Source organism: Ursus maritimus, unplaced genomic scaffold (genome assembly GCF_017311325.1).
Source record: "Ursus maritimus isolate PB19 unplaced genomic scaffold, ASM1731132v1 scaffold_19, whole genome shotgun sequence".
NCBI lineage: Eukaryota > Metazoa > Chordata > Mammalia > Carnivora > Ursidae > Ursus > Ursus maritimus.
The window spans coordinates 44,386,246-44,409,518 of record NW_024424341.1 but is presented as its reverse complement, the minus strand read 5'-3'; the positions used below and the strand labels follow the sequence as shown (position 1 = coordinate 44,409,518).

Here is a 23,273-nt window from a genome sequence, read left to right as displayed (position 1 = left end):
GTAAAAAGGTAGTCACTGGGGAAGAAGGGAGCACGTCCCTCTTTGAAATGGGAGGAAAATAAGCAAGAAGAAAGAAGAGAGGGATTAACGGGGGAAAGGGCAAGGTTCCCTTGGGATCCGATGCTGACAAGATCTTTGCTCTTCGTGTCTTCATGTCTCAGGCTGTTGTTCTGTAATTTTCGGTATGGCTTGGAGGAAAGCTTCTCAACAATAACTCAAGCTACTGCTATCAGCTGACTCACCCACTGGCTATTATTCCCAATGACCTCCCCCACTGGATCACCCCTCGCTCACCTGGACACCATGGTCCTGTCATATCATTTGTAATCATCCAGGGTTCTCTCCCTTGCTCCAATAAGGAAATGACATCAGGCTTAGAAATGGAAAGTCCTGTTTACAGGAAAAGAAATGGAGCATGATTGTCCTGTTCCAAAATTCAAACCCAGTCCCTTGGTCACCAAGGAAGAGAGACAATTATAAAGGAAGGAACGAAGGAAGGAGTCAAGTCTGTCCAAAGATAGGAAGACAGAGGTGCTCATGGAACTACCCATTTCCACTTCCATAAAGCACAAACAGTTCTCTTGGGAACAGAGAGCAGAAAATCAGCCCGAAACCTGTTAAGTCTCCCTAGAAATTCACCATGAAGATACCAGAAATTCCAGAAGGCTAGTCCTGAATTATTTACAGTAGATAACTATGGTGGTCATTCTCCATTTCCCCCCACATCCCCGCTCAATCCATTCCTACCTGTTCTTGGTCCTGCTCTGTGCCCCAGACAGCTTACCTGTAAGGACTGTATTATCCTGGCCCTATGGTTTCTCATTGGGTTTGGCATATGGAAAGCATCAGCAGGAGGCCAGTGGGTAGGACGAGAGAGTTCAGGATATTTATCCCTCTCCCTCCCTCCTCTGACTGGGGAGTTCTGGAAGTGGCTACAGTTGCTGTCAGCTGGGCCCTTCTCCATGACTCCAGCTCTCACCATTGTCCAGTAGCAGTTTTCTCCCTTTACTAGAGGTGGTAACAACCTCCCACTGTTGTAGTCCCTGGGAGCCTTGTTTCCCGTCTGGCCCTGCATTATAACAACATCCTTACCTAGTGAGACCAAGTTACTGAAGTTCTCCAGAGTCACATCCCTGTACAAGTCTCTCTGGGCAGGTTCCAGGCACTTCCATTCTTCCTGAGAGAACTCTATGGCCACATCCCCGAATGTTACCAATCCCTGAAATAATAAACCCGTGCATTACTAGTAAATGAAAGGACTTTTATTTTTTTTCATTTATTATGAAAATGTTCAAAATATTTCACAAAAGTATACAGAGTAGAAATAATGACCCCCATGAATCCATCTCTCTGCTTCAACAATTAACATGACTTTGCAAATCTTGTTTTATTTCTTCCCTTTTGTTCTTTTTTACCCCTGGTGTATTTCAAGGCAGATCCTACATAGCAAATACCAAACATCATAGTATTTTACCCATAAATACTTTAGTAGCTAACAGATCAGCCTTTTTTTTTAAAAGCATACCAACCAGAATATCATCATCATACTTAATAAAATTAACAATAATTTCCTGATAACCAGATCAAGTTTCCAATTGCCCCAATCTTCTCAAAAGTGATTTTTTTATAGTTGGTTTGTTCAAATCAAGATTCAAATTAGATCTACCATCACAGATTGCATTTAGTGGATAGGTTTCCTTAAGTCTCTAGAATCTGTAAGAGTCCCCAGAAATGCTTCAAAAATTGTTACTGCTATTTACTTATTAAAGAAACATTTGAATCAGTAGAATCTCCCACATCGTTGGCTTATTGCATCTTCATGGAATAGTTTAAGATGTTGCTCTACTGCCATACTTTCTGTGAAAAGGTAGTTAAGTCTGGAGGCCTGATTCACATTTTTTTGGAAGGGCAGGAATATATCAGAGATGGCGCTATGTACCTCCTATCGCATCCATCAGGAGGCACATAATGACTGGTTATAGCATTTTAAATGAGGTTAAAATTGATGAGTAGGTTTAGGTTTTGACAACCTGACTCATCCAGGAAAATGTCTGAAAGATGGAAAGAGAGGAGATGGAGGACAGTGTAGGAAGGAGGTGAACAAGCAAGCAAGCTAGGGCAGAATGCCTATGCCATGAAGGCAGTAAAATAAGCATATTTATTTGACTAGAGGCTTTCATGCTTTTGAATATTCCTGTAGCTAGAGCTAAAACCTCTTTCATACAGCAGGACTCTTCTACTTCCTACAAGGGCCTGGGAATGAGTAAAATCTAGCTAAGTGGGATCTTATAAATAAACAAAATAGCATATACAAAATACACAGCAAACAAGGGCCTTGCAAATAATAAAGTCTTTTAAAAATGAGGCCTTTACCATTTCTCCACGGAGATAATGAAAAAGACAGAATCCAAAATGTCTTATAAATCTCTATCTTAAAATATAGGACTTACAGATGTTTTAAAACTATCCTGAAGACTCAGGTTAATAATTAGTTTGAGGATCTCAATCCAGGTTATACCTTCCCCTTCAGGCATTTGGGATCATGCAGGGGATGGTCTAGTTGTCACAATGTTGGGAGAGGTTGCCTGGTGTTGGGGTTGGGGCAGCTTACTGCTGACATTTAGTGCCCTGCATCAGGAATGTTAAGTGTCCTGATTTACCTGGGCCATGTACTCAGGACAAGGACAATCCCATACAATAAAGAACTGTATTGCTGAGAATACTGACAGTGTCTCCACTGAGAAGCAGTTTATTAGATATCATGAGCATATTTTTTGTTAAGGCAGATTTTATAGTAAACCCAGGGATTTTTATTTGCTGTATAATGATGCACCTTATGTCCTGTAAGATGTAATCATCCCATTACTTGGGAGCATCTAACTTAAAATCTGCAAAGTCTTTAATGTTTATTATATACCTGTTAATTATCTATCATTCTTCACAGTCCACTTTTCCTTGTTCCTGAAATAAGAAAGCTGATGGAGGGTGTACCCCAGTCACATAAATGTGGCCCACAGCCAACCTCAATATGGACCATCTTATGGTTATTTATCTCTCATAAATTCCCTTGCAAAACCAAAGAACTTTCTGTAACTGAAGTTCCCAATCACAGTCCCCATCCTGAAGGCCTCATAAAATAGAAGATATCACCACACACTGAGACCAAGACCAACCACTCCAGCTCTGACCATGTTTACGTGGCAAGGGTGGGGAGGCTTCTATTGCAAACACTTAGGCTTTGGAAAAATTATAACACCCATTTAATGCTTCTCTAAGCTCTCAAGAAGGTAAGGAAAATTAAATCCCAGAGCTAACAACAATGAGAAAAACAATACACACCACACACACGCAACTGAACACAGAGAGATAAGCAAATATGTTAGCAGGGGCTACTCTGAAGTCAAACACTTTGGGGATTAACCTTAGTATGGGTCCTAGGACACATACCAAATGGGGTGAGAGTCCATGACCCTCACTTTAAGGCTGGGATCCTAGAAGAGCTACTCTCTCCATGAAATGGTGAGCTCCAATGAAAACCTTGTTGGAAAAAAGTAACAAGGAACCTTCTGCACTCCAGGTGGGGAAAAAAAGGATTATCATTAATGATACCACTATTACTACTAATAATCATTTCCCTTGCCGATCTACAACCCAACGCCTACCCTCAAGGAAGCATGGAACTTAAAGTAACATTATTCACGCAGTTGGAGGAAATCCCCTGTGAAAAATTAGTGTGCCGAGTCTGAGAACACTCATAGGTGCAAAACCTTTCTGAAGAAAGGCACCCTCTGCCCAGTTCCCTAAGGACTACCACATACTAAATTAAGTCAACTAAGACAATTCAATAGGGAAAGATCATTCTTTTTAACAAATAGTGCTAGGACAAGTGGATATTCATTTGCAAAGAATGAAGTTGGACCCTACCTCATACCATACATAAAAACTAACTCAAAATAGGTTGTAGAACTAAATGTAAGGTTGTAGAGCTAATAATACTACAACCCTTAGAAGAAAACATAGTAGTATAACTTCATGACCTTGATCAGGCAGTGGTTTCTTTAGATATGGCATCAAACACAGAAACAAAAGGACAAACAGTTAAAATAAACTTAATCAAAATTAAAAACATTTGTGCTACAAATGATTCCATCAAGAAAGTAAAAATCCCGGGGCGCCTGGGTGGCTCAGTTGGTTAAGCATCTGACTCTTGATTTCGGCTCAGGTCATGATCTCAGGGTCGTGAGATCAAGCCCCACTTTGGGCCCTGGGCTGGGTGGAGGAGCCTGCTTAAGATTCTCTCCCTCTCTCTCTGCCCTGCCCCACCCCTCTCCCTCTATTTTAAAGAAAGAAAGAAAGAAAGAAAGAAAGAAAGAAAGAAAGAAAGAAAGAAAGAAAGAAAGAAAAAGGAAAGGAAGAAAGGAAGGAAGGAGGGAGGGAAGAGGGAGGGAAGAGGAAGGAAGGAAGGGAGGGAAAATCCAAATCACAAAACTGGGAGAAAATACTTGCAAATCTTTTATTTGGTAAGGGACCTGTGTTCAGAATATATAAAGAACCCTTACCATTCCACAATAAAAAAGACAAAACAATTAAAAACTAAGCAAAGAATTTGAGTAGTGATTTCTCCAAAGATTTACAAATGGCCCACAAGCATATGAAAAGATGTTCAATACCACTAATCATTAGGGAAATGCAAATCAAACCCATAATAAGAGGCCACTTCACACTCTTTAGGATGACTATTACCAAAAAACCACAACAGCACATGTTGGTGAGGATGTAGAGAAATCAGAACCCTCTTACATTGCTGGCAGGAAGGTAAAATGGGGCAGCCACTTTGGAAAACAGTTCTGACAGTTTCTCAAAATGTTTAACACAGAATTATGTAGGTACAGAGAAATGGAAACATATGTCCAGCCCCAAACCCTGGTACACACCAACATTCACAGTAGTGTTATTTGTGATAGCCTAAAAGCAGAAATGACCCAAATGTCCATAAACTGATGAACTGAAGAATAAAATGTGGAATATACATATCCATGGAATATTATTTAGTATAAAAACGAGTGAAATATTGATAAATGCTACAACATGGATGAAGCTTGAAAACATACTATGTGAAAAAAGCCAGACACAAAAGAACAAATATTCTAAGATTCTATTCATACGAAATGTCCAGAATAGGCAAATCCATAGAGACAGAGAGTAAATGAATGGTTGCCAGTGGATGAGGAGGAGAGACAGAGTGCTAAGGCAAATGGGATTTCTTTTTGGGGTAATGAAAATGTTCTAAAATGGATTGTGCCGATGGTTGTAGAACTTTACAAATATACTAAAAACCATCAAACTTATATGGGTGAATTTCATCATATGTAAATTATATATACAATAAAGCTGTTAAAAAATTTATTGAGGACCTCGAAGAACTATTAATGCTGGGTATATCTATCAATAGTTACCACATTAGAAATTAAAAGTTTAAAAGTATTAATTTATTAATTTATTAAAATAATAAACCTGTTAGATGGTAACATAAATAACACACATTTTAAGAAAAATATTGTCAAAAAATTTAATAGCTTTGTTTTATATTTTTGCAATCTCTTTAATGACTGGCTGAATAAAAAAGTTGGATTTTCACATCTACTTCTACATTCAATATATTGGGATAACACATATCTTACAGCTTCTAGGAAACTCCACTGTACACTCACTGAAGAATGTGACAGAAAAAGGCAAATAACATGTTAGTATTGTCTCCTGAAAGGATGTCGAAGTCTTCCTGGACCATGCTTTGAGAACTGCCAACCTAGTGCTACACAATTTAACATGAATGATTTGAAAACACAGTGTGTTGAATGAAAAAATCTGGTAAAAAATAGAGTATGATAACTGTATAAAAATTTAAAAACAGAAAACTCAACAGTATATTGCTTAGTATGCACTCATATATGGTAAAACTATTATAAAAATCAAAGGACTAATTGACACAAAATTGAAAGCAGTCATTACCATTGGTGGGAACAGTAATGCAGCGTGGGAAGGGATATGATCTGGGAAGGGAATGCAGGCTGCTTAGATGGTATATTAATCTGGGTAATGAGTACACTGATTATTATTTTTTACACCATATACATGTCCTAGATATGTTTTTCTATATATTCTTTGGTAGTATGAAATGTTTTATGATTTTTAAAGAGGGGGTAACATTTAAAAATAGAAGAAAGGAAACCAGCTAGATCATTGGAAAAGATCAAAGTTATCTCGTCTCTGGTCCCACTCAACCATGGTTCTGGTAAGGGGGGGCTCTCTTAAGAGAATATATTTCTGCTCCATTAGTAAGAGCACTGTGTCCCTATGTCTACACTATTGGAGAAGAGAGAGCCACCAAGGGAAGTTGAGCATCATCACTATTCTCTGGAATGGAGGAATTGGGAGCAAGAACGGGGCTCAGTGAGACAAGGAAGTTTCGGGATAAAGGACACAAATGTTCACATGATTTGAAAGGAAGAGAGAGTATTTCAAGGATAGAGGAAATTTCAACTTACCTGTGCCATGGCTTTTAGAACTACCTGAGCTGCTCAGATTTCTTTAGATTCTTCTCTTGGACAAGTGCAGAGTCCTGAAAAAGCAAAGTAGGGGGGAAAAGGGGAAATCGCTCATAAACTGAGCTTGCCTGAGCACTCCTAAATAGAGACCTTAAAACAACTGTACTTCCAATGTCCCTGCTCTGCTTCCCTTGCCCTTTCCCTTGTCCCACCACCCAACACTCATATCAAGAACTACAGAGTTAGCAAAACCCCGCCCCTCCCGAAACTCTAGGGAAACTAAAAGATGGAGTCAACAAAAATACGCTCCAGGAGTCACACAGAATCCAACCACCTCGGCAAGAGGGATTACAGCCTGAACAGTTCCCTATCTTGCTGATGCTAGTTTATACTCTACATGGGGCCTAAATGGCTCCCACCTATTCCAAGTTGATCTTCCTGTGCAGCTGCTGCAAGGAGGATCAAAACTCAGACTCGCTCACTTTACCCGCTAAGGCTGAGGACAGTACCCACAGTCTAGGAGCATAGCATACCTATGGAGGCCAAACCTTGAGAAAAAGATATCCCTAAACAAAGTCTTCCAGCTTCTCTGCACTCAACAGGCAAAACCTCCTGGGTACTTCTCTGAATCTACTTTTCCTTTTCTTTTTTTTTTTTTTTTTTTTTTAAGATTTTATTTATTTACTTGACAGAGAGTGAGAGAATGAAAGAGTAAGAACACAAGTAGGAGGAGCAGCAGAGGCAGAGGGAGAAGCAGACTCCCTGCTAAGTAGGGAGCCCCAATGCAGGGCTCGATCCCAGGACCCCAGGATCGTGAGCTGAGCCAAAGGCAGATGCTCAACTGACTGAGCCACCCAGGTACTCCTACTTCCTCCTTCTTCTTTTTTTTTTTTTTTTAAGATTTTATTTATTTATTCGACAGAGACAGAGACAGCCAGCGAGAGAAGGAACATAGGCAGGGGGAGTGGGAGAGGAAGAAGCAGGCTCATAGCGGAGGAGCCTAATGTGGGGCTCGATCCCATAACGCCGGGATCACGCCCTGAGCTGAAGGCAGACGCTTAACCGCTATGCCACCCAGGCGCCCCAACCTACCTCCTCCTTCTAAGTCCAGAAAGGAAAACCACCAACACCAGAGCCTTCATCAAAGACTCCGACAAGACAGGAGCAAGAAAATCACAGTAACCAGGTATCTTACAAGCACACCTGCATATCCAAAGTATTGACTGAATGGGAACTCAATTTCTAGAAGCCTCTTGGGCCAGAACTCCCACTTTTTCATGTAAGCCTCCCCTCCTGCTTTCCTGCAGAACATCACTTCCTCACTGGCTGGTGTTTGCTAAGGCTGGAGTTCTGTGGAAAATCTCCTGTACCTCAAAATAATGAGAACTCGGGTTTTAAGGAGGGTAGTAAGGCTGGTTCTAATCAGAGGTGCAAGAGGCTTCCTATGGTTTGTGGGTGGGTGGATCAGAAGGAAGACTAACTTAATGGCAGTGGTGTCAAGGAAAATGTCCTATAAGTTGCAGAATATGAACTGGGACTTAAAAATCAGAGAATTTTATTAGGCAGAAAAGGTACAGAAGAGTATTCTGATCGGTGAAGGGCAGTGACAAAAACAGTGCACCAAAAGTATATGGTATATTTGCAGAGAAGAGAATAATTTGGAATGACTTGTATAGTTTGGGGAAGGTCTAGACCAGTCTGTCCAACAAATCTTTCTGCGATGATGGAAATCTTCGTATTTATACCACCAATAATGTAGCCATCAGCCACATGCACCAAGCATCTAAAAAGTGCCTCGTACAATGAGGGATTGATTTTTCCCCTGAATTTTTAATTAAATTTAAATTTAATTAGTTCTAGGATCTAGAGGAAGATAATGCTGGAGATGACACCAGGGGCTGGAAAATGAAGGCAAATGAATGAAATAAGATAATAATGAGAGCAAAGACCAGGTCTCATCATCAGTGTGACTGGCACTTACCATGGTGTCTGGAGGAGAAGGGTCAAATGAATACAAACTTAAATATAAACGCTTATTTTTCACCCAGTAAGGAATGGAAGGCAACTGAAGAATTTACAGAGGGAAGTGACAGGGTCAATATGGCCAGATTCTTTTACTGGAGGGGAGTAAAACCGGGAGTCAGAGAGATCAACTGAAAGGTGTTTATACTTTTGCAAGCAAAGAACCTGACCCAGGATATTGAGAGTGGAAAGAAGGAAGAACGGTATAATTTCAAGATGTAGAGAAGTAAAATCAACAGGCTTTGGCATCTGATCAGACATGGAGGCAGAGAAAGAGAGAGGAGTCAAAAATTCTTTCAGATTTACTGAGCTCCTACCTCAACTGGCATGGTTCTAGGTGTGAGGAAGATAATAAATCCAGTCCCTGTCCCAGTGGATCTCACATTCTAATGGAAAGAGACAATAACAAATATTGATATACTGACATTGATATTTTTATTTATATGTCAGGTGGCGAAATTCCTGTGGAGAAAAATTAAGAAGAGTAAGAGGACAGGGAACGTTGGGGGAATGAAGGGTGGCCGAAGAAGCTTTTCATTGAGAAGGTGATATATAAGCAGACTGAATAGAGTGAAAAATGCAGTTATCTAAGAGAAGTGCATTCCTAGTAACAGGGAACAGCAACTGCAAAGGCCTCAAGGCAGAAGCAGGCTATCTTTGATTAATAAAGAAGAGGACTAGGGTGGCTGGAATGGAGTGTGTAAAACAGAGGGTCAGAAACTCATTTGGGTGAGAGAGGTAGCTGGAAGCTGGATCACATGGGGCCTGTGAGCCACTGTAAGAACTTTGGTTTTTTACTCTTTAGTAAGACAGGAAGCCACTAAAATGTTTCAAGACAAGGAATGGCATAATCCGATTTACACTGAAAAGGATCGCTCATAGAAAGTGAACTAAGAAGACATGGGAGGAAGCAGGGAGACAAATGGAAGGTTACTGCTGTAATCCAGGCAGGAGGTGAGGGGGGCTTGTACTAGGGTGGTGGTGGGGGAGGTGATGAGAACTGACCAGATTAAATATTCTCTGAAGGTAGAGCCGGCAGGATTTGCTGATTTTAGGTATAAAGCAAAGAAAAAAAAAAAAAAAAAGCAGCATCCATGATGACACTAAGCTGTTTGGCTTGAGTAACTGGAAGCATGAAGTTGTCATTTTGTAACACAAAACACTGTAAGAGGAGCAGGTTTGAATAAACCAATTACGAGTTCTGTTTTAGATTTCAGTATTTGAAATTACTATTACATATCACACACACAGTGGGCTGTAGCTCTGTTAACGTCCAACAAGGCAACGTTAGCAGAAATTAAACTAGGTATGTCCTCCAATGAAGCAACTCCATAGCTGAGACAATCGAAAAAATGTGTGGGGACTACATGATGGAGACACTGCTGACATCAGAAACAACTTGGAGAGAAAAGGAGGATTCATTAAATACATAAATTACAGTATATGCACACAATAGTAACACTTGCTATAAAATGAACAACACATATTTGTTGATGTTAAGATGTCAAACAACCTTGGGTGACTAAGGTAGCTAATGAAACAGTTTGTACAGTGTAATCCTATTTTTAAGGAAAAATATACATATGTTCTATATATGCATGTGTGTGTGCACATAAGACAGACTGAAAGAATTTTCAATTACATTTTTCAACATTTGTCTCTAGGTATATATCTACAAAAAGAATCTTTGTTTTTTTCTATATTTTCAAGTTTTCCCTTAAGCATATGTTTTATAATCATAAATAATAGAATGTATACCTTCCTCTTCATTAGGGGGGTGAATTACAAAAGGAAATATGCATGGAAGGATTCATGAGTGACAGTGAGGTGCTTTTGGGAACTTATATGCTGAAGGAGCTTGATTTCCTCCATTAGTTCTAGAGCCTTTGAGAGGCTTGTTCTCAAACAATAACTTAAAGCTCCTGAATTCCCACAGAGAAAGTGAACTTTCACATGAAAACCTTCCATTTTCCTTAGTCTCCTCACTCACCTGTACACAGACCTCTTGTCAACCCTCAATCCAGGATATCCTCCTTGCTCCAAAAAGAAATCACGCTTAATTTACAGAAGCAACTTCCTACACATAGAAAAAGAAATGGGTTTTAGCCAGTGTGGGAGACATTAATTGAATTACAACTGTTTCACCATTATCCAGTTTTCCTCTTCTTTTGGGCATATAGGTGACATTTTCCAGACCTTGCAGTCAGGCAGGGTCATAAACTGGTTTTGGCCAATGGAATCTGAGGTAAGGTGATGAGAGTCACTTCAGTCTGAGGCACTGGCAAGACTGCACAATTTTCCAGTCTTTCTATTCCCTGATGTGGCAGCCAAGGGGACTGTGTGTCAGAAGGTACAGCTATATATTGGTGGAGTCGGCTTTGGTCTGGGACCCTGCCCACAATGTGACCCTGATGCACATTAGACATGCAGCATGATCAAGTTAATAAAACGTTATTCTGTAAGCCACTGAGACTTGGGGGTTGTTTGCTACCACAGCAGAACAGCCTGTCCTAACTAATATACTAATTCAGCTATACTCTGACTATATGAAAATTCAGACTCTAACCTGTGGTCGATGCGAGAAAGAACAATTTTTTAAAAAGTCAGGGGAAGCTTCAGAAATGACAGCAGAACTGGTTCATTTCCAACTCTATACACCTCAAGGGATTTTTTCACATTGTGTGAAATCTTTCATGTTGTATTGACTTTTATGGATGTAAACATACATTTTTCCAGTATAAACATCAACCAAAAATCATTACGATGAGAGATATATACATTCTCAGGCAATATTCAGTATTCTAAGTAAGACAAGAACAGATAGGTTAAATAAATGAAAGATTTCTATAATCAGTAATTCCAAGTATTCACAAATTTAGTTATATAATAGTTAACATAAAAATGTTTAAGATATGATTAAATGAAAAAATCAGGTTACAAAACAGTTGGGCATCATGTGGTCCTATTTGTAAAATATAAAGATATATCAATACAGACAATATAGACAGACAAATTAGATGAAAAATGTCTAGGAAGTTTTATCCTTAAAGATTACTTTGGTTATCTCTGGGTTGTGATCTTCAATGTTCTTAGTTTTACTTAAGTGTATGTTTTTTCAATAACTATGTACTAATTTTTAAATTATTTTGCTGTTGTTTTTTAAAGTTTTATTTATTTCCGTGATCTCTATACCCCAAGTGGGGATCGAACTCACGATCGAGAGTTACTTGCTCTTCCAACTGAATCAGCCAGGAGCTCCAATTTAAAAAAAAATTTTTTTATTAAGTTCAGTTAGCCAACATATAGTAAGTACATCATCAGTTTTTGATGTAGTGTTCAATGATTCTTTAGTTGTGTATAAGTGCCCCAATTTTTAAATGATTTTTAGGTTCTGTGAAATGTAAGCTATTCCCAAACAGCAGATGAAAAAGAAAATACTTACTTTTGTTTTTTTTAAACAATCTTCCTTTGAACATGAAATAATAGCTTAGGATATTCTAAAAACAGTTGTATTTTCACAGAATGGCTTTTGTTTTTCTTTGTCAGCTCCCAATAGTAGCAAACTTCTTGATTTGGTAACTATATTCATGTGTGCTGTAATCGTGCCTGGAAAAGAATGAGAAGTCATTAGGGCCATGTCCTATGCATAAGCGGTGCTTCCTTTCAGCTCTTCTTGTCAGATGGGTCTGTTATGTTTCTGCATTTGCCCCACTATTCTCCAAACAGCTCTAAACTCATTTTGCACCACTGGTCACACTTTGGATTTTTGATGATTCGAATGAAAACTGCAAGTCCTGTATAGGACAAGAAAACTAATTTCCCTCCACAGAGCTCTTATGAGATCAGTTTGACTTAGATATGACATGACATGACAAAGACTGCTCTGGTCATACAAGTTATCTCCCTCTTATGAATTCTCACAGCATAATATCAGGGTAAATAGTGTGCTTTATCATCCTTTACTCTGAACATTTGTATACTAGTTTTGTCTCACCTGTAACATCATTTGCACTTTAAAAGTAAATATAGGGGTGCCTGGGTGGCTCAGTTGGTTAAGCGTCTGACTTCAGCTCCGGTCATGATCTCAGAGCTCAGGGATCAAGACCCATGACTGGCTCTTCACTCGGTGGGGAGTCTGCTTCTCTCTCTCCCTCTCCCCCTCCCCACCACTCGTGCTCTCTATCACTCTCTCTTAAAGTCTTTTAAAAAAATACAACTGTACTATGGTCAATGCATTATTAAATGAGGCAGGCAGGTTACATAATTTATATGTAAGTGATCCCTCTCTATAAAATCCCACAGAAAAAATATTTGAAATATAGCTGTCAAAATATTAAGAATATCTCTGGATGAAGGAATTTTTAGGAAGTTTCTATTTTTGCATTGTTTGTATTTTTCATAATAAAAATCATAGCAATATTGTTTCCATTTAAAAATAAATAACCATAGGTATAGTTGGTATTTATTTTCCTGGCAGTAGGAAAATTATGAGCAATTGAGACAATGCCTAGGACACGAATGGAGACGAAAAGGGAAATTATGATTGAAACCAGTAATAAAAAAAAGTTCTTTAATAGTCCTTTAAATGTTGGGGTGCCTGGGTGGCGCAGTCGTTAAGCGTCTGCCTTCGGCTCAGGGCGTGATCCCGGTGCTCTGGGATCGAGCCCCACATCAGGCTCCTCCACTGGGAGCCTGCTTCTTCCTCTCCCACTCCCCCTGCTTGTGTTCCCTCTCTCACTGGCTGTCTCTCCCTGTCAAATAAATAAATAAAATCTTAAAAAAAAAATAGTCCTTTAAATAGTGACTCATATTCTCTGGTACATTGATATAGCCTTATTATCAAAAACATTCTGGGATGCCTGGGTGGCTTAGTCACTTAAGCAACTGCCTTCAGCTCAGGTCATGATCCCAGGGTCTTGGGACCAAGTCCCGCATTGGGCTCCCTGCTCAGTGGGGAGCCCGCTTCTCCCTCTGCCTGCTACTCTTCCTGCTTGTGCAATGGCTCTCTCTCTCTGACAAAAACAACAACAACAACAACAACAACAAAAACCCACACATACATAAAACCCCAAAAACAAACATTCTGCGAATGAGCAATTTTTAGGAGAGTGCAAATTAATATGAGAGTGTATGCAAAGCAGAAAGCATGGTGTCAGATACACAGTGAATTTCTTCTCTGTTCACTCACTAACCAGAAGATTTTTGAGTGGGGTCTTTGCAAAATTTGAGGACTTTTTAATTTATCATTTTGTTTATGACATCCTTTTCATTGTTCTGATTCACACTTTGTAAGCATATTTTTTTTGATTTTCATTTTTATTTTTATTTTTTTTAAATGATTTTTATTATATTATGTTAGTCACCATACAGTACATCCCCGGTTTCCGATGTAAAGCTTGATGATTCATTAGTTGCGTATAACACCCAGTGCACCATGCAATACGTGCCCTCCTTACTACCCATCACCGGTGTATCCCATTCCCCCACCCCCCTCCCCTCTGAGGTCCTCACTTTGTTTCTCATAGTCCATAGTCTCTCATGCTTCATTCCCGCTTCTGATTACCCCCCTTTCTTTATCCCTTTCTTCCCCTACTGATCATCCTAGTTCTTATGTTCCATAGATGAGAGAAATCATATGATAGTTGTCTTTCTCTGCTTGACTTATTTCACTTAGCATTATCTCCTCCAGTGCCGTCCATGTTGCAGCAAATGTTGAGAATTCGTTCTTTCTGATAGCTGAGTAATATTCCATTGTATATATGGCCCACAACTTCTTAATCCAGTCATCTGTTGAAGGGCATCTTGGCTCCTTCCACGATTCAGCTATTGTGGACATTGCTGCTATGAACATTGGGGTGCATATGGCCCTTCTCTTCACTACATCTGTATCTTTGGGGTAAACACCCAGTAGCGCAATGGCTGGATCATAGGGGAGCTCAATTTTTAACTTTTTAAGGGACCTCCACACTGTTTTCCAGAGTGGCTGTACCAACTTGCATTCCCACCAACAATGTAGGAGGGATCCCCTTTCCACATCCTCTCCAACAATTGTTGTTTCTTGCCTGTCTATTTTTGCCATTCTAACTGGCGAAGGTGGTATCTCAGTGTGGTTTTTGATTTGAATTTCCCTGATGGTTAATGATTTTGAACATTTTTTCATGGTGTCTGTTAGCCATTTAGCGTCTCATTGAAAAGTGTCTGTTCATATCTTCTGCCCATTTTTTGATTTATTGTTTCTCATGTATTGAGTTTGGGAAGTTCTTTGTAGATCTTGGATTCCAGTCCTTTATCTGTAGTGTCATTTGCAAATATATTCTCCCATTCCCTGGGCTGCCTCTTAGTTTTTTTGACTGTTTCCTTGGCTGTGCAGAAGCTTTTTATCTTGATGAAGTCCCATAAGTTCATTTTATCTTTTGTTTCTCTTGCCTTTGGGGACGTGTCATGAAAAAGGTTGCTTTGGCCGATGTCGTAGAGGTTGCTGCCTCTGTTCTCCTCTAGAATTTTGATGGATTCCTGTCTCACATCGAGGTCTTTCATCCATGAAACTTGACCACTCTCTCACACCATACACAAAAATAAACTCCAAATGTAAGCATATTTTTGATTAGCTGGATAATATTCCATCATGTGAATGTAACAGATGATGGAACATTCCTCTTCTGTTTCCCTACTGTTGGGTGCAAATTTTGGACATCTCGAAGGCTATTACCAGGTATCACTGTCTTAGATTTTAGACCTGTGGTTCTAAATTTTCAGGGGTCATGAATCTGTTTGAAAATTTTACGGAATCTGGAGCACCTGGGTGGCTCAGTTGGTTAAGCATTTGCCTTTGGCTCAGGTCATGATGCCAGGGTCCTGGGATCGAGTCCCGAGTCAGGCTCCCTGCTCAGTGGGGAGACTCCCTCTCCCTCTGCCCCCCTCTGTCTCTCATGAATAAATAAATAAAATCTTAAAAAAAAAAGACTGCTTTTAAAAAATATTAAAAAATAAAACCCTGCTGTAATGACCTACTCACAAACATCAAGTACTACTAACTTAATTTTTTTATTTCTCATAATTTAGCAAAAGCACAATAGGGATTTAGCTTAAAGCAAATTTAAGACTACTCAAAACCCAAAATGCCCCCAAATCAAATTAGATCTGATCACTGCAACAAACTTCTTCTTCCTTTTTTTTTTTTTAGAGAAAGAGCAAGCAAGCGCAAGTGTGGGGGTGGGGCAGAGGGAGGAGGAGAGAGTGAATTATAAGCAGGCTGCAAGCCCAGTGCAGAGCCTAACGTGGGGCTCGATCTCACAACCCTGAGATCACGACCCGAGCCAAAATCAAGAGTCAGATGCTTAACTGACTGAGCCACTCAGGCACCCCTGTGCAACAAACTTCTATCCTAGACTTGTAAATCCAGACTTCTGTGATGTGGCTGTACCAGACATTAAAATATATTACAAAGCCTCTATAATTAAAACAGCGTGGTAGAAGTGCATACATAGATGAATAGACCAGTGGAGCAGAACGGAAGGCCTAGAAATAGTGCTAAGTATATTTGGAAATTTAGTATATGATGGAGATGGATGGCATCACAAGTTTTTAATAAATGGTGTTGGGAAAACTGGGTAGTCATTTGAAAAATATAAAATTAAATCCATTCCTCATACCATATACAAAGTTAAACTCCAAATGTATCAGAGATCTAAATGGAAAAGATGAAACCATACAGGTATTAGAAAAGAACACAGGTAAATTCCTCTTTAATCTTGGGGTTGAGAAAGTCTTTCAAAATTCAGAAGTAATAAAAGAAAATATTGGTAAATTTGACTACATAACATTAAAAAAATTGTATGGCCAAAAAACCACCATAAACAAAGTAAAAAAACTGACAAACTGAAAGAAAATACGTGCACCATACATCACAGATGAAGGACTAATATCCCTCATACGTTATGAATTCTTAAACACTGAGACAAAACACCAAAAAACTAGGAAAAACACCAATAAAACACCAAGAAAAATAGGAAAAAGATACGAACAGGTTAATTCGCAGAAAAGATATAAAAATGGCCCTTAAGATGTTCATCAGCATAGTATTGGAAGTCCTAGCCAGAGCAAGTTTAGGCAAGAAAAAAGAAGTAAAACGTGTCCAAATTGGAAAGGAAGAAGTAAAATTATTTCTGTTCATAGATGACGTGATCTTACATGTAGAAAACTCTAGAGATTCCCCCCCAACAAATCTGTTAGAATAAACAAATTCAGCAAAATTGCAGGATACAAAATCAACTCACAAAAATCAGTTGCATTTCAGTAATAATGAACAGTCTGAAAAAGAAATTAAGAAAACAATTTCATTTATAATAGTATCAAAAAGAACAAAATACTTAGGACTAAACTTAACCAAGGAAGCAAATGACTTACACATTGACAACTACAAAACATTGCTAAAAGAAACGGAAGAAGACATAAATAAATGATAAGATATCCTGTGCCCAAGGTCTGAAAGACAAATTTCTATGTTGAAGCCCGAACACCTACTGTCACTGTATTTGAAGACAGGACCACTGTGGAAGTAACTAAGATTAAATGAGGTTGTGAGGGTGGGGTCCTTATAGAATACTATTAGTATCCCTATAAAAAGACATCAGAGAGAGCATGCTTTCTCTCTCTCTCTCCCTCTCTCTTCCTGTGAAGATACAGCAAGAATGCAGGCATCTGCAAGCCAGGAAGAGAGTCCTAACTAGAAACCAACTATGCTGGCACCCTGATCTCAGACTTCCAGCCTCCATAACTCTGAGCAGCCTTAGCCGACCAAGACAGACGTCAATACTACCTAAAGTGATATACAGGTTCAATAAAATCCTTATCAAAACCCAATGATGTTTTTTTGCAGAAATAGAATCTGAAGGAACAGTCTTGAAAAAGAACAAAGTTGGAACACCAAGCACTGTTCACTGGAACAAAGAACACTGATTTCAAAACTTATTACAAAGCTACGGTAATCAAAACTGTGGTACTGCCATAAAGTCAGATATCTACACCAACAGCAGAGAATGGAAACCCTCACATATGTGGTCAAGTAATTTTCAGCAGGGATAGTTTTTTCAACAAATAGCATCAGGAAAACTGGATATTCGTATGCAAAAGAATGAAGGTGGACCTAATACCTAATACCATATAAAAAAATAACTCAAAATGTACCACGGATCCAAACATAAGAACTAAAACTATAAAACTCTCAGAAGAAAACATAGGGGAAAAATTTCACAATGCTGGATTCAATTAATTAATGATTTCTTGGATATGACAAAGAAAGCAAAAGCAACAAAAGAAAAAAGAATGTTGTGGACTTTATCAAAATTAAAAAACTTATGCACCAAAGGACACTGTCAACAGAGTAAAAAGACAATCCATGGACCGGGAACAAAATATTTGTAAATCATGTATCTGATAAGGGATCGATACTTAAAATAAATAAAAAACTCCTACAACTCAGCAACAAAAAACAACCCAATTTAAAAATGGGTAAAGGACATTTCTCAAAGATATTCAAATGACCAAAAAGTACATGAAAAGATCCCCAACATCACTAATCATTAGGGAAATGCACATCAAAACCACAATGAGGGGCACCTGGCTGGCTCAGTTGGCAGAGCGTGTAACTCTGATCTCAGGGTTGTGAGTTTGAGCCCCATGTGGGGTGCAGAGATTACTAAAACAAAAATAAATAAACTTAAAAAAATTCATGAGATATTACTTTACACTCATTAGGATATCATAAAAATATTTTAAAATATAAATACATATGTGTATATATATGTATAACAAGTGTTGGCAGGGATGTGGAGAAATTGGAATCTTTGTGCTTTGCTGGTTAGAAGGTGAAATGGTTTAGCATCTGTGGAAAACGGTATGGTGATTCTTCAAAAAAATTAAACATAGAATTACTATGTGACCCAGCAATTCCACTTCTGGGTATATACCCCTAAGAAGAGAAAGTAGGAATTTGAGCAGATATTCGTTAACCAATGTTCGTAGCACTATTATTCACAATAGCCAAAAGGTGGAAGCAACCCAGGCATCCAGTGATAGATGAATGATAAACAAAATGTGGTATAAATACACAACAGAATATTATTCAATCTTAAGGAAATTCTGACATGTGCTATAGCATGGATGAATCATGAACACATTAAGCTAAATGAAATAAGCCAGTCACAAAAGGACAAATACTGTATGATTCCACTTATATGAGGTACTTAGAATAGTCTAATTCACAGAGACAGAAAGCAGAATGATGGTTTTCAGGGGCTAGAGGGAGGGGGAAATGGGAGTTATTGTTCAATGGGAGCATCAAGTTTTGGAAGATGAAAAAAGTTTTGGGGATGGATGGTGATGATGGCTGCACAATAATGTAAATGTACTTACTGTCACTGAATGGTACATTTAAAAATAGAGTGGCCAAGTTTATGTATGTTTACATTTTCTGTATATTTTAATGAATATTCAAACATAAAAAACCCCAACAAACTAACGAAATTGGTTACCTACAATGAGTGAGTGAGAACAGTATGGAAAGAATGGGGTAATAGGATTGGAAGAGAAGGAATGGTGGAGGAGTGACTGAGTAGATCTTTCATCGAATTATGGCTTTTAAGGGGCCTGGGCAGCACAGTCGGTTAAACATTCTTGATTTCCGCTCAGGTCGTGATCTCAGGGTCATGAGATCAAGCCCTGAGTTGGGATCCCTTTCAGCATGGGGTCTGCTTGGGTTTCTCTCTCCCCCTCCTACCCACCGCATGTGTGTGCTCTCTCTCTCAAATAAATAGATCTTAAAAAAAAAAAATTAAGGCTTTTAGAACCACAGTAATGTTTCCTGTACTCAAAAAATAATTAAAATAGGGGTGCCTGAGTGGCTCAGTCGTTAAAGCGTCTGCCTTCAGCTCGGGTCATGATCCCAGAGTCCTGGGATCTGCATCTCCCTCTCCCACTTCCCTGTCTCTCTCTGTCAAATAAGTAAAATCTTTAAAAATAATAATAACAATGATAATTAAAATCAACCAGCATGTATATGTATGAATCCAAAATAAAATACAAATAGTGATAAATGAACCTATCTATATTACAAATGAGTAACATTACCATACAGGAGGGTGTAGGGAAAACTGTATTTTCACTACATACTGTAAGACCAAAAATAAAAATAACTGTATGAGGTATGGAAGTGTAGGTCAGCAATTCTTTTTTTTTAATATTTAAAATCAATGAATTAACATATAGTGTATTACTACTTTCAGAAGTAGAGTTTAGTGATTCATCAGTTGCATATAACACCCAGTGCTCATTACATCAAGTATTCTCCTTAATGCCCATCACCCAGTTACCCCATCCCCCCACCCACCTAGCAACCCTCAGTTTGTTTGTTTGTTTCCTATAGCTAAGAGTCTCTTATGGTTTGTCTCCCTCTCTGATTTTGTCCTATTTTAGGTCAGCTATTCTCTCTCTCTTTTTTTTTTAAGATTTTATTTATTTGACAGAGAGACGGCCAGCGAGAGAGGGAACACAAGCAGGAGTGGGAAAGGAAGAAGCAGACTCCCGTGGAGCATGGAGCCCGATGTGGCGCTGGATCCCACGACCCGGGATCACGCCCTGAGCCGAAGGCAGAAGCTTAACGACTGAGCCACCCAGGCACCTCAGGTCAGCAATTTTTTTTTTTTTTTAAGATTTTACTTATTTATTTGACACAGAGAGAGACAGCTAGCGAGAGAGGGAACACAAGCAGGGGGAGTGGGAGAGGAAGAAGCAGGCTCCCAGCAGAGGAGCCTGATGCGGGGCTCCATCCCAGGACCCTGGGATCACGCCCTGAGCCGAAGGCAGATGCTTAATGACTGAGCAACCCAGGTGCCCCCCCCCACCCCGGGTCAGCAATTCTTAAACTACTTTCTACTTAGGACTGAGCAAATAGATAAATAAATATATTGTGGTTAATGAGAGTCAACTTTTTTTTTTTTTAAGATTTATTTATTTATTTGAGAGAGAGACAGCGGGGAAGGGGGGAAGGGGGGGAAAGCAGGCTCCTTGCTAAGCAGGGAGCCCCACACAGGCTGATCCCAGACCCCTGGGATCATGACCTGAACGTAGACACTTAGCCACCCAGGCACCCCAAGAGTCAACTTTTTCATTGTCAGAGAAAGGAGTTATGAAAAAAAAGGAAATGGAGAAGTCTGGAATAAACCCCCTGGTATTAAACTGGGATTAGAGATATCATATAAAACAATGGATTATCCGTAAAGATATTCATTCAGATAGATAGAGATATGTGTGTGTGTGTGTGTGTGTGTGTGTGTGTGTACAGATATATATTTCATAGCTAAGAGTACCTAGAAGCAATGAGTGTGTCTAATCTTGGTTTCTAAACATCATTTTCTACTAAAAGGAGCTAGTGTTTCCTGGGAAATGTACATGTTCTAGAACTGGGGCTGGGAAAGTGTAAGCAGAAAGAGTTAGGGGTCCTTGGTGGGGGAACAGACAGACATAGCTTTCTTGATAAAAGAAAAGTCATTTTAGGCCTCTGGCCATTTTGTGAAAGAATGTAAGAACAAAGGCGACTATCAGGCCAGAAGATAACCTAATCATACTAGGGATGACAAACCAGCCATAAAACTCACGGCGCTGATCCAAAAGTGAGGACTGACCTGATGTATATTCTTGAATTATATTTGCAGGATCTAAACCCCTTTGAGCACTGAGATACCAGACCAATTGGAGCCAGACAACTGATGACGCTGTCCTTTGCCAGCCCTCATGACTTTGACCCCGAGTCAGTCATTTTAAGATGACTTCTGCCCCAGTTCCATGCTGTATTTCCCATTGTATAAGCCTCTTTGTTAATACATACGTACCCTTAGCTTAAAGCTTCCCCAATTCTGTTGCTCAGGGAGACACTGCTTTAGGGAAGATCCCTGGTGTTCTCCTTTACTTAGTGCAAGAAAAACGCTTCCATTTCCTATTCTTTGGCTGGTTTTGTCTTTTGCCTTGACACGCACCAAGAGGTAAACCCAGTTTTGGGTAACAAAAGTACAATATCAGCTTGGAACATCTCATGGTGCCAGAAAATATGGTAGTACTAAAAAAAATAATAAAGGGGACACAATGAAAGCATACAGGAGTCAACTTAAAGGAACTCCTAATGGCCAAATCTGGGGAAATTTTAGCAAAGAGACAGGGACAGTAATGAACTGTAACTTACAGAACTAAAAAAAAAATTTAAAAAATCCAATTTATATATACATAATTTATTAAATAAATAAGTGAGGGAGAAGGAAAATCTCCTTCTAACAGTAGGATTCTATTTAATAAATATAGAAGGAAGGATGGAAATTTAAAAATCACCATTTGGCAAATAGCCTGTACTAACATTTTCAGGCAAAAATTATCAATGAATGTTAAGATTTGCAGGTGGAAGTAAGAAGAGAAGCTTAAGTTATTTCTCCACAAGACACATATTAATTACAATGGAAAAAATAGTGACTTTGCAGCAGAGAAATTGGACACCACTTTAACCAAGTGATTAAAGTTACCACTAACGAGGCAAATTGACCTCTAGGGTCTCCTGATACGATGCACTGAGAACACATCACTTTTGGGGTATTCTTGTCCCAAAAGCATACTCTGAATTTAATCACAAGGAAGCATCAGACAACCTCAAATTGGGGAACATTCTACATTGCAGAATTTACAAACTAAATGGCCAGTACTCTTTAAGTGTCAAGGTCAAGTAAGACAAATAAAGACTGAGGAACTGTGCCAGATCAAAGAAGACTAGGAAGACTTACTAACTAACTGCAACATACGATCCTAGATTGGATCCTTGTGCAGAAAAAGGACACTAAGGGACATTGATGAAATTTTAATAAATTTTGTAGATTAGTTGGTAGTAGTGTATCAATGTTAATCTCCTGGTTTTGATCATGTACTGTGATTATGTAAAATGGTAACATATGGGGAAGCAGGTTAAGAGTATATGGGAATTCTGGGGTGTTTGGCTGGCTCAGTCAGTGGAGTGTGCAACTCTTGAGTCTGGGTTTGTGAGTTGGAGCCCCATGCTGGGTGTAAAGATTACTTAAAAATAAAATCTTAAAAAAAAAAAGGATATGGGAATTCTATTTTTGCAAGAGTTTTAAGTCTAAAACTAATTCAAAATGAAAAGTTCAAAAAATTTTTAATGAACATTAAGTGTACAGGAAACAGGGGGTATATGGACCTTTCAGTTCACCTCCAGGGCTCTCAATAATTTACTCCAACGACAAATACTAGAGACCAGGTCACTTTGGGAAAGAAGAAGTTAGGCAAGAAGTTTCAGAAAAAGAAAAGCACATCATAAAAAATAAGAAGGGTCTCAGGCAAAGAAGAAAAACTGATGCATCTTGATCTTAGCTTTTGGATGTTCAATAGCAATTCTTTCCTTTTCCTCCCAACATCTTCTTGGAGAAGACTTAAAAAAAGGAATTGTGAGTAAGCAGAACGTTTTGAACTCCACACAGGAGACAGAAGTTAAAGAAGACTGGATATCATGTCTAATCCCAGTGTCATAGGTAGAGGTTGAGGCTATCACTGTCCAGGGCCACAGTCTGTTTTAACTTCACAGGTTCTGCAAAGGTCAGTATACTGGAGTCACAGGCACCTCACTCACACTGGCATACTTGGTGCGACACAAATGGT

At 39.0% G+C, this 23,273-nt stretch overlaps 1 protein-coding gene across 5 annotated transcripts in view; it reads right to left on the bottom strand.

The window, feature by feature from the left end:
- ZNF565 (zinc finger protein 565) overlaps positions 1-23,273 on the bottom strand; it is a 35,680-nt gene that overhangs the window by 11,417 nt on the left and 990 nt on the right. The window contains exons 2-7 of one of the 5 annotated variants that reach the window (XM_008712183.2): positions 12,010-12,173; positions 10,558-10,644; positions 8,885-8,953; positions 6,546-6,619; positions 1,093-1,219; positions 295-390 (exon numbers count right to left, since the gene is read on the bottom strand). In XM_008712183.2, coding sequence (XP_008710405.1) covers positions 295-390; positions 1,093-1,219; positions 6,546-6,554 — 232 coding nt within the window. In that variant the 5' untranslated portion in view covers positions 6,555-6,619; positions 8,885-8,953; positions 10,558-10,644; positions 12,010-12,173. Of the gene's footprint in view, positions 1-294; positions 391-1,092; positions 1,220-6,545; positions 7,206-8,884; positions 10,645-12,009; positions 12,174-23,273 lie in introns of those variants that run through there. The other 4 variants (XM_040632823.1, XM_008712184.2, XM_008712185.2 and 1 more) reach the window with 4 other exon arrangements.